Source organism: Pygocentrus nattereri, chromosome 26 (assembly GCF_015220715.1).
Source record: "Pygocentrus nattereri isolate fPygNat1 chromosome 26, fPygNat1.pri, whole genome shotgun sequence".
Classification (NCBI taxonomy): domain Eukaryota; kingdom Metazoa; phylum Chordata; class Actinopteri; order Characiformes; family Serrasalmidae; genus Pygocentrus; species Pygocentrus nattereri.
In genome coordinates, this window is record NC_051236.1 from 11,179,917 (window position 1) to 11,192,658 (window position 12,742).

Here is a 12,742-nt window from a genome sequence, read left to right on the forward strand (position 1 = left end):
GAGTCCATTTCGATTTCAGGTTGACTGTTTGGTGTAATTTGTTTTATGTAGTTTTGGTGAAATGTGATTTCAGTGCTTCTGCAGCCACCATAGCTACTTGTAGGTAGATTAGTTAATGTGCTAAATGTATAAAATAGTTATCATAATGCGACAAAACATGACCAAATCTATCAATGAACGGGCCTACTGAAAACACATTCCCTCGTAAAGATAAAAACCGTCCATTATTTCTGACACTGTATGCCACTCATGTACATTGTATTGCTCATATGAGAGACCATATTATTGCACTGTAGCTAGCTAGGGCTGCCACCTGTGCAGTATTTTTCTGGATCATCCTGGATTCTGGATGTCTGTCCAAGTTTCCAGAATCTAAGCATTTTCAAATGTTAGCATTTTGTCTAAAGTTAACTGCTTCTTTCTATCCAAATCAAGCTATTTGCATACAAAAGATAAGTTTGATTAGTTCCGATTATCATTTTGCACTTTGGCGCAAAAACTGAGGAGATTAGGTTCTGCTATCTGAGCATATAGCTATCCACAGAGCTTACAAAAAAATATCAAGGCACAGATTAACCCTTGTGTGGTGTTCAAGTCTGTAGGATCCATTTTCAATGTTTACCAAAAAAATAATGTGAGTTATTATTATTTCAAACATATTCCTTGGCCTTCGCTCAGGTTCTCTGAAGAACATAGAATAACACATTTTCAGTGACTCCACATTGTTCACCCCTACACATTTATACTACACATGTGGCGTTGGGGTGAACCTGCAGGGAATAAAAGTGTGGAGGTGCTGTGTTCTTTACTCTGGTCTCCTACTTCATGGTCTGCTGTTAGTGTGTGTGTCTATGTGTGTGTGTGTGAGGCTGGACAATATGGACAGGCTGCTGACTGGCTAAGCTGCTAAAGGAGAACCCTGCCACTTGTGATATTTTAAACACATGGTATTTTTACATAAATTGTTTGGGCTGTATTAATAAAAAAAAAACTATAATTTGGTGAGTAACAAAAACATCAACACCACACAAGGATTGAACATCCAGGAATTTTACAGGCCTGATATGGCATTAACTGTAGCAGTCATGATAATCCCAGTATTTCATGTATTTATGTTTGGTTTGGATAGTGAAGACTTAATCTGACTAAATGTAGAACTGAAAATAGGAAAAGACACTAATGTTATTGAGCAGTTGTGTAGGTGACAAATAGGTTGTTGCTTAATATGGAAAAAGGATGTATGAGGCAAGTGACAGATTGAGCAGTGCCGACCCGTTGCACCTCTCTTCTGGGAAATATCTTTCATTACGACACACTCCTAGAGGCTCACCTAGTATCTCTACTGTAAGAGTGTTTGCTTTCATAAGCAGCAAATCTGCTTTGTTTCCTAGACAACAGTACTGCACTGTCTTATTTCAGTCATATTACTCTTTGTCTTCACATACAAATTCAACAAAATTCAATTCTATAGTCACACTAATTGCTTCTCTCAGTCCCCTATGCATTCTACCTCATCCACCCCCCCCCACCCCCTCTCTCTCCTCCTCCCTCTTTTTCTCTACCCCTCTATCTCCCCTCCCTCTCTCTGACTCTCACTGCATACCTCTCTCCACCATCCTCCTCCAGCCAGTAAAGAACAACAGCTCGGCACTGAGCTCCGAGACACCTTTTCTCTTGCCTTTTCCAGCCTTTTCTTCTTTCACATTCTCTCTCTTTCATCCTCTTCATTCTTCTGTCCTTCATCTGACCACATCCACCTGCATCATGGCTAGCACTGTATCAGGTAAGGCCCAAAATAGCCTTTCTCCTGGGCAGGGATTCAACAGCTACACTGCTAGAGGGCTTGGCAGATGCTTCTGGAAAGGATGCTGCATCACTAGCAAATGTTCTATGACTAATCAGTCTAGATTATAATAGTTATATGTATTTGGACAGATAGCATGCTCTTTTGTTTTCGATTTAGCTGGATGCTGTGTCAATGAACTGCTTTAATAGGTTTTGGCTGTGATGTCCTTAAAGCTAAAAGAATGACCACTTTAACAGGTGAATAGGTCTACTTTCTGCACATTATAGAGCTACTTATCATGTTTGGTATATACTGTGATCTTGTGGGGTGCTAGCAACCCATTGCGTGACAGTGCTGATGCCCACTCACCACTGCAGATTTTATGCCATAAAAAAAGGGTAGCAGTGCGGCATGCTGCTTGTTTGCGTTGCAGTTTTCTGGGACAGGACCATCTGCCTCCTCTCGTGCTCATTCAGAGGGGTACATGTGAGCTTGGGTGTGTACCCTGGATTTCAGTCCTGACAAAGAGAGTAATTTTCTGTGATAATACCAACACAAAATGTCTTTGAAAAATGCAGCCTTGCTAGGAATGCCACCCACTCAGCCTGCCTTTAGGGAGAATCATCTCAGAATTTATTCAGCAGCTGCACCTCATAAAAACAGAATCTCATTACGTCTCCAGTTATGAGGTGTATGATAAATCTTTGTACTGGACTCATACAGCAATTTTATAGCAATTTCTATAGCTGTGATGGAGACCACTGCCTACAGACAGTCTGCAGACAGGCCTGAATGAATGCAATCTAAAATCAGATGTGAATGAGGCCTCCATTCTTAAAAGTAAAAGTGGCAAAAAGAGTTATTTGAAGCAATGTTATAGAATAACCATTTTGAGCTCCTTGTAAGACATTTGAGACTGCAAACAATGATATCTTGGTGAGTGAAGTCATCTTAAATCTAGTCAATATATCTAATGTTCCTCATTATGATATTGTTGGAAGAATATTACAAGATTCAATGCATTTCTAGACATTTTTACTTGTTTCAAATAGTGAAATATAAAAAATGATACATTTGCTCAAAGTAAAATTAGATTAATGTCTCGTTACTACTGGCAACTAATTTTACTTTGAGCAAATTAATCTGCATTGTGTTTTGAAACAAGAAAAACAGATCTACCAATATAACAAAACAGCTTCTCTAGAACTACTTAAAACAAGTATTTAAAAGCAAGTTAAATAATCTTATAATATTCTTACAACTTTGTTTTATACAAGGCTAGATTTAAGATGCTTCCACTTGTCAAGATACAATTTTTTTGCAGTTGTATTTTATTTATCATTGTATTTCATTCATTTAAAAAATTTCTACAAAAAGTTAACACCTACATTTTACATCATATAATGTAGAACGTGAAGGGTCTGTTTGTAAATGCTATACATTTTGATTAGTTATTCTTCACCTTTACCTTTCTATTGTGCAGGAAGTAGCATTCTAATACACTGCATATGAAATAAGCCTGAGGTAACATTATTATGTTTTATTATGGCAATGTCAGCGTTTCAGGTATCTTTGCAGTCTCAACCACCCTGCAAAGTCACCTTTCCACTAAGCTGAGGGTGATAAATAACAGACTTTTCTCAGTTTGCCCTTGTATTGCATTCCTCCTGGGAGTAATAGAGGCCTTTCATTACAGTAAGAGTAATAAACTTTGGCCATTTTTTGCAATATAAAAACAAAATGTTTCATGAATACTGATCTGATATTTTCCTTTATGGACGTATTACAACAAAACAAATAAACATAACATAATCTTTGTGGTACCTGGTTGAAAGAAGCCGTAGACTCATTATGTCATGAATTGCCCCCTAGAACAGATACACATGTGTCCGCGCTCGCAGCTTGTGAGGACCAGATCAATAATGTATGAGTCAGGTCATGTGAGGATTCAGAGTTAGTTCTGACTAGCTGCTTCGACTGTGACACTAAAAGATGGAGTGAGTCCACCACAGCCTGGTGATCGGAAATGCAACATTATATCATCACTGAAACTTACACAGCAGTATTGTTATTGGATTACATGGTTGTAATTTAGCATTTCAGTGAGCAAAAGTGGGCATAAACAAATGTGTGGTCATGCACAACATTTCCTGGTTCCTGGTGATGCAGTGGCTGGAGTGGACAAGCAAGAGCTAAATGTAACTGAATAATAGATAACATCAGTGTCCAGTTCCCACTTTTACTGTCCAGTCTCTAGCTGTCTCAGAGTGAGCCGAGCCCATAGATAGAATCCTAATTCTGCACCCATTGAGGTATCACAGAAAAGTGGGAGGTGCTTAAATCAGTTTACTCTTTGATCACTCAAAGTTACAAAACAGTGTCATTTCACCAACAAAAAGACATACAAAGTAGGCAAAGATGGGTTTATTATAAATGCACTTCATAGTTGAAAATTGAGAGGAATTTATTTATTTATTGTACCTTTTTTTACATAAGCTCTAAACAATAAAAGGTTCTTTAGAGCAATGCTACAGAAGACCACCTTTGTTTCCCTTAGGATTTTCAACCTAATTCACATCTGCAGAATACAGTCATTCATTATTAATATAAGTTTAGATGCAATAATTTATAAACTCACTTCCAATTTTTACCCTTCTATACCTTTACCCTTCTATTGCACAGGAACTAGCATTCTAGCACACTGCATATGAAATAAGCCTGAGATAACATTATTATATTTTATTATGGCAATGTCAGTGCTTGAGGTATCTCTGCAGTCCCAACCACCTTTGTTTCCCTAAGGAACCTCTCAGTGGAAGGTTTTCAACCTAATTCACATCTGCAGAATACAGTCACTCATCATTAATGACAGTTTAGATTCAATAATTTATAAACATACTTCCAATTGTTTCTATTATAAGTGTGTTTTGAGTTGTGTGGGTTTGCATTCTTTTACTAAGCACTGAGAAACCACTCTCTGTGGTTAATAACTGTATATTACTGGTGCAGTAGATAGCAATTAGGCTGAAAATCAATGCAGTATACCTTTAAAGATCCATCTGCTGAAAAGCTCCTTAGGGAGTCAAAGGTAAGTCTTCTATGGCATCACTCTAGAGAAACCTTTTGGCACCTCCTTGGTTTTTAAGAGTGTTTTTCCGGTTCTTCAAATGTTTAACCTCTATGCTTGACTCCTGCCTTACCTCTCTTTTTTCCAGCCTACTCTGAGAAGCTGATGGAGATGTCAGTACTGTCTCTTATCTGCTCCTGTCTGCACTCCAAGCCTCATCCTCAAACCCTTGGCCTGTTTGAGGGTATGTGAAACTATGTGATGTTACAGCAGTGGTACAGCTTTTTGCCTACAGCATATGGGCCTCATAGAGCGCTCTTGCTTACTTAGTGGAATAAACTGGGCCATGTTTCACTAAAGAATCACTGTGCTAGTAGAGATGTAGAAAAATACTCGAATACATAAAGAATTGCACATTATGAAACTGAAAATAGCCATACATTTACAAGGCTGCATCTACAGACAATTTAATATAATTAGGAATTCACAATGTTATCAGAATCATATCAGTATTGACAAATAATTTTTGTCATTTGGTGATACGATAGAGGGATGTTGGGAGAGACTATCTCTGTGTGGAATTTGCATGTTCTTCCCATGTCTGCATGGGTTTCCACCGGGTTTCCTCCCACAGTCCAAAGACCTGCAGTCATGCGAATTGGACATGCTACATTGCCCCTAGGTGTGGGTGTGTGAGTGATTGTGTGTGTCTGTCTGCCTGCCCTGCGATGGACTGGCGACCTGTCCAGGGTGTATCCAGCCTTCCACCCGATGACCGCTGGGATAGGCTCCAGCACCCCCCCATGACCCTGAAGGAGAAGCGGCTTAGAAAATGTGTGTGTGTGTGTGTGTGGGAGAGACTACACTACAATGTCTGTATTTCATTATTTTTGCAGAAATATATGTTATATTACTCTATAATACTAATACAGGTGGATTAGTCACAATTTCCTCATTTTACAAACTATGTATCAGCATCTGTATCAGCATCAGCAGATGTGTACATGAAAAATGGCAGCATCGGCCCACAATTTCCGCATCAGTGCTTCCCTAATAATTACTTTATGGCTAAACATAATTAACAAAAATACATTCATTAGACTGAATTATTGTGCAAATAATCTTACAATCTGGTTTGTAACTTAATGATTATGTTTTCATCATTTTTTGTTATTACACGCCAAAGTGAACATGTATTACAATAAATGGTAAAATAGTTCACAACCTAGGGGGTTAGAAGGTAATTTTGCCAAAAACCAATTCAGTTCCTCCAAATAGACACCTGTAAATATACATATACTTCCACACTTTCCACTGTGGCCTTAATGACTTCATAGAAATCACCTATAAGAAGAACACCTCAGTATTTACTTCTGAGATAAACTAAGACCATGAATTGTATTTAAACAGCATTTGCAAATTACTACTGTTACTACATCTGTTGTGAATGTTCCTACTTGCCTCTTACAGTGGTGCCATGGTAGTCTCTAGAGCAGACCGTTCCAGATTAAAGAGAAACAGCCTTCTGATGATGTACCTTGAAGGTGAAAGGAACTGTAGAAGGTTTGGCATGGATACTTGAGGGCTGGCTGTTCAAAACTTTCTACTAGACGGCTAATTCTTGAAGGATCCACGTAGCTAATCTTACTTGAAAGCAAAATATCACATCCTTATATTAGCCTCTACATCAGTGGCTATGCTAGCGGTCAGGGTTTTGTTCTTGCTGTGGGGGGAAATGCTCCTTTAATCAAGCATAGTGATTTTAACAGTTTTTTTACTTGTCGGTATCAGTTATGGTTTACATCAGATTGATTATGTCATACAGACTTCTGGTATTCTAAAGTTTATTAACCTTTTGTTGTTATTTGATGGTCTTCCTTCACAGATATGGAGGTGAAGTCCCTAAATAAGCGAATCTCTGGCCAGGCCTTTGAGGTCATTCTGAAGAGCCCCACCGATCTGTCACCAGACCGGCCCCAGAGCCTGTCTCTGGCAGCTCACAAGAAGGAGCCCTCACTGGGAGAGCTGCAGAAGAAACTGGAGGCTGCGGAGGAAAGAAGAAGGGTGAGGAAAAACAGTTTGACTTTGAAATAAGGAACATAGAGTTTTGGAAGTTATCTGAGTAGGTTTAGTGGTCACAGCTTCTCTCAAAAGTGTTTTGTCACAATTTCTACAAAATCTCTGTGAGAGCATATTGTTTGAGTACATGAGAACATCTCTCTCTCTCTCTCTGTCTGGCCACAGAGTCAAGAGAAGCAGATCCTGAAGCAGTTGGCTGAGAAGCGTGAGCATGAGAAGGAGGTCCTGAACAAAGCCCAGGAGGTGAACAACAACTACAGCAAGATGGCAGAGGAGAAGCTCAACCACAAAATGGAAGTGAGCAGTGAGAACCGCACGGCCCGTCTTAGCGCTCTAAAGCAGCGTATGAGAGAAAAAGTAAGCAAGTTTAATTTTCAAGATTTTAGATGCTTTACATCTTTAGGTTTACATCTTTTTCATTTAGATACTTTTTTATCTTCGACACTCATTATAAGCACTTCAGTAAGCAGTGTAGTGGAACCACCCACTTGAAGCATTCAGGTTCAACAGCACTGTTAGCTCCACTGGGAGGGAAGGGCATCATGAATAATGCTTGAAACATGTGTGGTATGAATCAATGGATTAACCCCATTAATGTCCATGTCCGAATACATATTTCCTTTGGTTCCCAAATCTAAGAAATGTTTTTAATTGATCAGACTTTGTGGCTAACAAGTGAGTTTTTATCATTGGATTTGTCACATTTAATTAGTCTTTTGTGATTTAATTTTATTTTAATTAATTTAGTCTTTTGTGGTGATTTTTTGAGAATCCACATTTGATTGTGAATAAAATAATGACAATTACACATAATCAGATACATTTTATATACACCATATTACCAAAATTATTCACTCATCTGCCTTCACACGCAAATGAACTTGAGTGACATCCCATTCTTAATCCACAGGATTTAATGTGATGTCACCCTTTGCAGCTATAACAGCTTCAACTCTTGTGTGAAGGCTTTCCACAAGGTTTAGCGTGTTTAAGGGAATTTTTGACCATTTGTCCAGAAGTGCATTTTTGAGGTCAGACACTGATATTGGACGAGAAGAAGTCGCTTGCAATCTTCGCTCTAATTCATCCTGAAGGGGTTCTATTGGGTTGAGATCAGGACTCTATGCAGGCCAGTCAAGTTCTTCCACACCAAACTTGCTCATCCATGTCCACTGGTGTGCAGTCAAGCTGGAACATGAAGGGGCCATCCCCAAACTGTTCCCACAAAGTTGGGAGCATGAAATTGTCCAAAATCTCATGGTGTGCTAAAGCATTAAGATTTTCTTTCACTGGAACTAAGGGGTGGAGCTCAAAAAAACTCCGAAAAAAAAAAAACACACACCATAATCCCCCCTCCACCAAACTTTACACTTGGCACAATAGAGTCAGAAAATTACTGTTCTCCTGGCAACCACCAAACCCAGACTCGTCCATCGGATTGCCAGACAGAGAAGCGTGATTAGTCACTCCAGAGAACTCTAGAGTCCGGTGGCTCGGCCATGGAAACCCATTCCATGAAGCTCTCTACGCTGTTCTTGTGCTAATCTGAAGGCCACACGAAGTTTGGAGGTCTGCAGCGATTGACTCTGCAGAAAGTTGGTGACCTCTGTGCACAATGCGCCTCAGCATCCACTGACCCCACTCATTTTACATGGCTGACCACTTTGGGGCTGAGTTGCTGTCGTTCCCAATCGCTTCCACTTTGTTGTAATACCACTGACAGTTGACTGTGGAATATTTAGTAGTGATGAAATTTCACTACTGGACTTGTTGCACACATGGCATGCTATCATGGTACCACGCTGGAATTCATTGAACTCCTGAAAGCAAGCCAATCTTTCACAGATGTTTGTAGAAGCAGTCCACAGGCCCAGGTGCTTGGTTTTAAACACCTGTGGCCATGGAAGTGATTAGAACATCTGAATTAATCGATTTGGATGGGTGAGTGAATACTTTTGGAAATATAGTGTATCTTAGACAGGGTATTATTAGATGTTCATCCAACATATATCTATGTAAACTTACAGCACTTGAGACCAACTAGTACTAGTTTTGTGGTAGTTTTCCTTTTTACATTAAATGTAGTAGTTGGATATGGATGTGTTGAACATCAGTGATCTCTAAAATGCTTTCTCTGCAGGAGCTGCATGCTGCAGAGGTACGCAGGAATAAGGAGCTGCAGTCTGACCTCTCTGGCTAAGGACATATACCAGCTTCCCAAAGTCTGTCTCCTTATACATCCCAACCAATTAAAGTTTGGGTTTGAAAAAAAATGTCACTTTTTAAAGCCACTCTGTCTTAAGAGGCCATCAGATTTTCACTCACCATATCAGTCTCATTTCCCACAGAAAGCAAGATAAAACATCTAATAATGTACTTCTACGTATCTAAACTTCACAAATATTCAACTTGGTATTCACATTCACATTTACACTGCACTTTCAGGAATACTGAAGCTCTTATTGGTAGTGAATGAAAAGTCATGAAAAACCCAGTTTTCAGTGTGCCAAGCAATATGGCCATTACCGAATGCTGAAGACCATACAAAACAATAAACTTGAAGCAAAGCAGCTTCATATAAACAAGCCTTTGTAATTTCTTGCTTGGATGTGAAAGAACCACATATGAAATGTGTAAATATTAAAAGAAATGAACATGAAATGAATGGACAATATTAGCATCTTATTAGTATCAATATAACCCACTGTATTAATTCAGACTGATATTATAAATTAAGATAACTGTTCCATTTTCTGAATTTAGCAGAGCGTGTTGTTATCAGTGTCTAGAGGGTTCTTGGGTTCATGGGAGTTTCCACATTGTTAACATTGCATAATTGAACATATCGTTACTCTGAACAAAATATGGTATCTCCAAAACTACAGGAGAAGGAAAATATTATTCTTTTATTTTTATTATTATTTTTTTTATTGAGGAGTCTCACATAAAAATTACATACCAGCATTAATGTCATAAGACACAATTCAAATGTCACTGAATAAAAACAACCTCAGTTTTCTTTTTGTTTTAAACATAACCCAATTCACTTACTCACACAACACGCACAAACACACACAAACATACCCACACAGCAGGACAAAAACATAGAAGAAGGAGGGAAGAAAAGGGGAAAATAAAAACAAATAAATAAATAAAATAAATAACAACAACAACAATAATAATTTATAATAATAAATATTATTCATTTTTAATTGAATTTACTGTAACAATAAGTATGTTTTTGGCAGTTTATGTTGGTCTGATCATTGTGAAATTTGCTCATAATGCAGAAGATAACAGGAGTTTTCAAATTATGCAAAAAGTCAAATTTACAAAAATAGAAATACAAGTTTTTTTGCATGACAGCGCAATGCAGTGTTAGCATATTCATTCTGAAGAATGAACCTATTCAAATTTACTAATAAAGACCTGCCCCAAAGCCACAGACATCAATATGTACACTCACCTTTCAAACACACACTACTACTGAAAATAATTATAGCTAAAGGGGAGCTCCACCAACTTTATAAAAATTCTCCATAATTCAAACATACTGATGTAAACAGTCATTCAGTGTTTTTTGATGTGAAACCTTGCAATGTACAGAAACCAATTCTGACAGGAACCTGGGGAAGTTATGCCTACAACACAGATATAGACATGTTATTTACTATCCAAAATGATTTGTGAATATAAACAGGTCCTAAAACACTGTATACGTACATCATCACCATGAAAATATATGGTTTAGGCCTAAATCTTACCTTGAAATGATCATAAAGTCATATAAGTATGTTTCAGATATCAACCATTTTGTCTAACAGCTTTCTGTGAGGGACATAAACTGCTTCAGATGTCTGGCTCCTATCACCACCACTGTGAACAATTCTGACCCTGTATTGACCCATCATGTCACCTCTAAATGACTTTGTTTAGATCTTTATGATTTAATTATGTAGAAATTTTGAAAATTCAGAGGATTTCGTCTGCAACATTTTTAAGAGATTTCATGTCGCACCTAATGGAAATCAGGGAACACAGAAAAGAGATACTTAACATACCATCATGAGGGCATGGCTTATAAATAAGGATGTAACAAAGATGAAAACATAAAGGTGCCAAAACAGGTTTATGGAAAATTCGACTGAGACTGCCCTCTGCCTGAAAAACTCATAATGAAAACACCATAACACTGACAAATGTGCTTCACAACTGCTAAGAAATATTATCAATGTTGTTTTTCTTTAAATAGCTGAATTGCTTAAATAAAATGTTATGGATAATGGTTGCCATCCAAGCTGCTTGAGCCACTAATGAGTGTGACACTAGCTGGCCAATAATTTATTTAAAGAAGAACTGATATTATATTAGCTGTAGTACATCTAATGGCAAAAGGGGCAAAAGATCCACTGTTATTATGCCAGTCAGCCACTTAGAATTTGTGTATCCTCTGGCAGCTTTAGTGAAAATTGAGTGAACATAACCAAAGCAAAAGATTGGCTATAAGCAAAAACAGCAGCGGGTCAGCTATTTCTACAGCGCCATCACTACATAAAGTTTAACATACAAAGTGCTACTCATTTTTGTCCAGCGTAGCTCACATATTTTAGACAGAGGACCACAAAAGACCAGAGACCATAAACCATGTGTGTGCAGGTGTGGCTGTGGCTGAGACAGGGTGGGTGAGAGTTAAGCACTCCTCTGATTAAAAAAATAATGCACCTGTGAGATCTTTAATTCATTTACATATGGAGCGCTTTTCATATTAGTGGCAGCTCAAAGTGCTTTACAGACAGAAGACAAGGCTCTACTATAATATTAAACTCAAACTATGAGTATTCATTTAAAAACACATCACATTGAAAAGAGATATGTTTCCAGATGTTTTGAAGTGTACACTGATTTTGACTGTCTAATAAGAGGTGGAACTGAGTTCAGAAGGTCAGCGTCTGCAGATCACATGTTGGTGGGGAAACGAAACTTAAGAGCTCTGCTTAGCTTTCATTTCATCTCAGTTTATTCTCGGGTAGCTAATCTGATGTCACGAACTTCCTGTTTATCAGGTCCCGCCCCTGCACCCAGTTGCAAATGACAGGTAGCCTTTTAAATACACAGAACTATGAACTTTGTACGATTGAGCAACAAATAATGCATGTGGCCTGCCAAAGTGTCTGACACTGAACGCAGCCGCCTGACGCTCTGCTCTCCGTGCTGTTGCCATCAGCCGGTGCATTAAAACAAGGCAGCTGTTTGACGTCACGCCGTTGCCAAGACACCGATCAGCTGACTGCTAGCTGACAGCGCGTTTAGCTGCTGACGCCAGGGCGATGAAGTCGACTTCGATTCCGATTCCAAGGATCGATTCCAAAAACGAGCGCACACTGAAGGACATCGGGCAAAAATAAAGATAACAGAATGTAGCTGTGGAGTCGAATCTCGATTCCTGAATGCCTTGGATCGAGGAATCGATTCTTTCTGGGATCGACCCGCACCACTAGTTAGCGTTTTTTCAATCATAACAAATGCATATTGCATGGAAAAACGTACATTGAGGTCTTACTGGTCCATTATTATTATTATTAGTAGAAGTAGTAGTAGTAGTACTTCCAATCTCTGTTAAAAATGAGCCTATCCATACATTTGAAACTTTATTTATTTGAATAGCCACTGTTCAAGCAATGTACATCACAGGCAATATTTCAAAATACTTTATAAATCCATCACATGTGCTGAACATGGTGGTTGACAAGATGATAAGTCAGCTTTACACAGTGGAGCAGAAGGTAAACATCAAGGGCAAAGGTTGTGAT

The 12,742-nt window shown here is 38.5% G+C and overlaps 1 protein-coding gene across 1 annotated transcript; it reads left to right on the forward strand.

Moving 5' to 3' along the window:
* Positions 1-1,575: 1,575 nt before the first annotated feature.
* On the forward strand, positions 1,576-9,517 carry stmn3 (stathmin-like 3). The gene is made up of 5 exons (XM_017705222.2): positions 1,576-1,783; positions 5,002-5,097; positions 6,739-6,917; positions 7,098-7,289; positions 9,073-9,517. The coding sequence occupies exons 1-5, from the start codon at positions 1,765-1,767 to the stop codon at positions 9,130-9,132; spliced, it is 546 nt and encodes a 181-aa protein (XP_017560711.1). The 5' UTR covers positions 1,576-1,764; the 3' UTR covers positions 9,133-9,517.
* Positions 9,518-12,742: the final 3,225 nt, after the last annotated feature.

Coding starts and splice junctions, on each gene's coding strand:
- stmn3 (XM_017705222.2), top strand. Junction 6,918..7,097: donor CTGCGGAGGAAAGAAGAAGG/GTGAGGAAAAAC, acceptor GTCTGGCCACAG/AGTCAAGAGAAGCAGATCCT. Junction 7,290..9,072: donor AGCAGCGTATGAGAGAAAAA/GTAAGCAAGTTT, acceptor CTTTCTCTGCAG/GAGCTGCATGCTGCAGAGGT.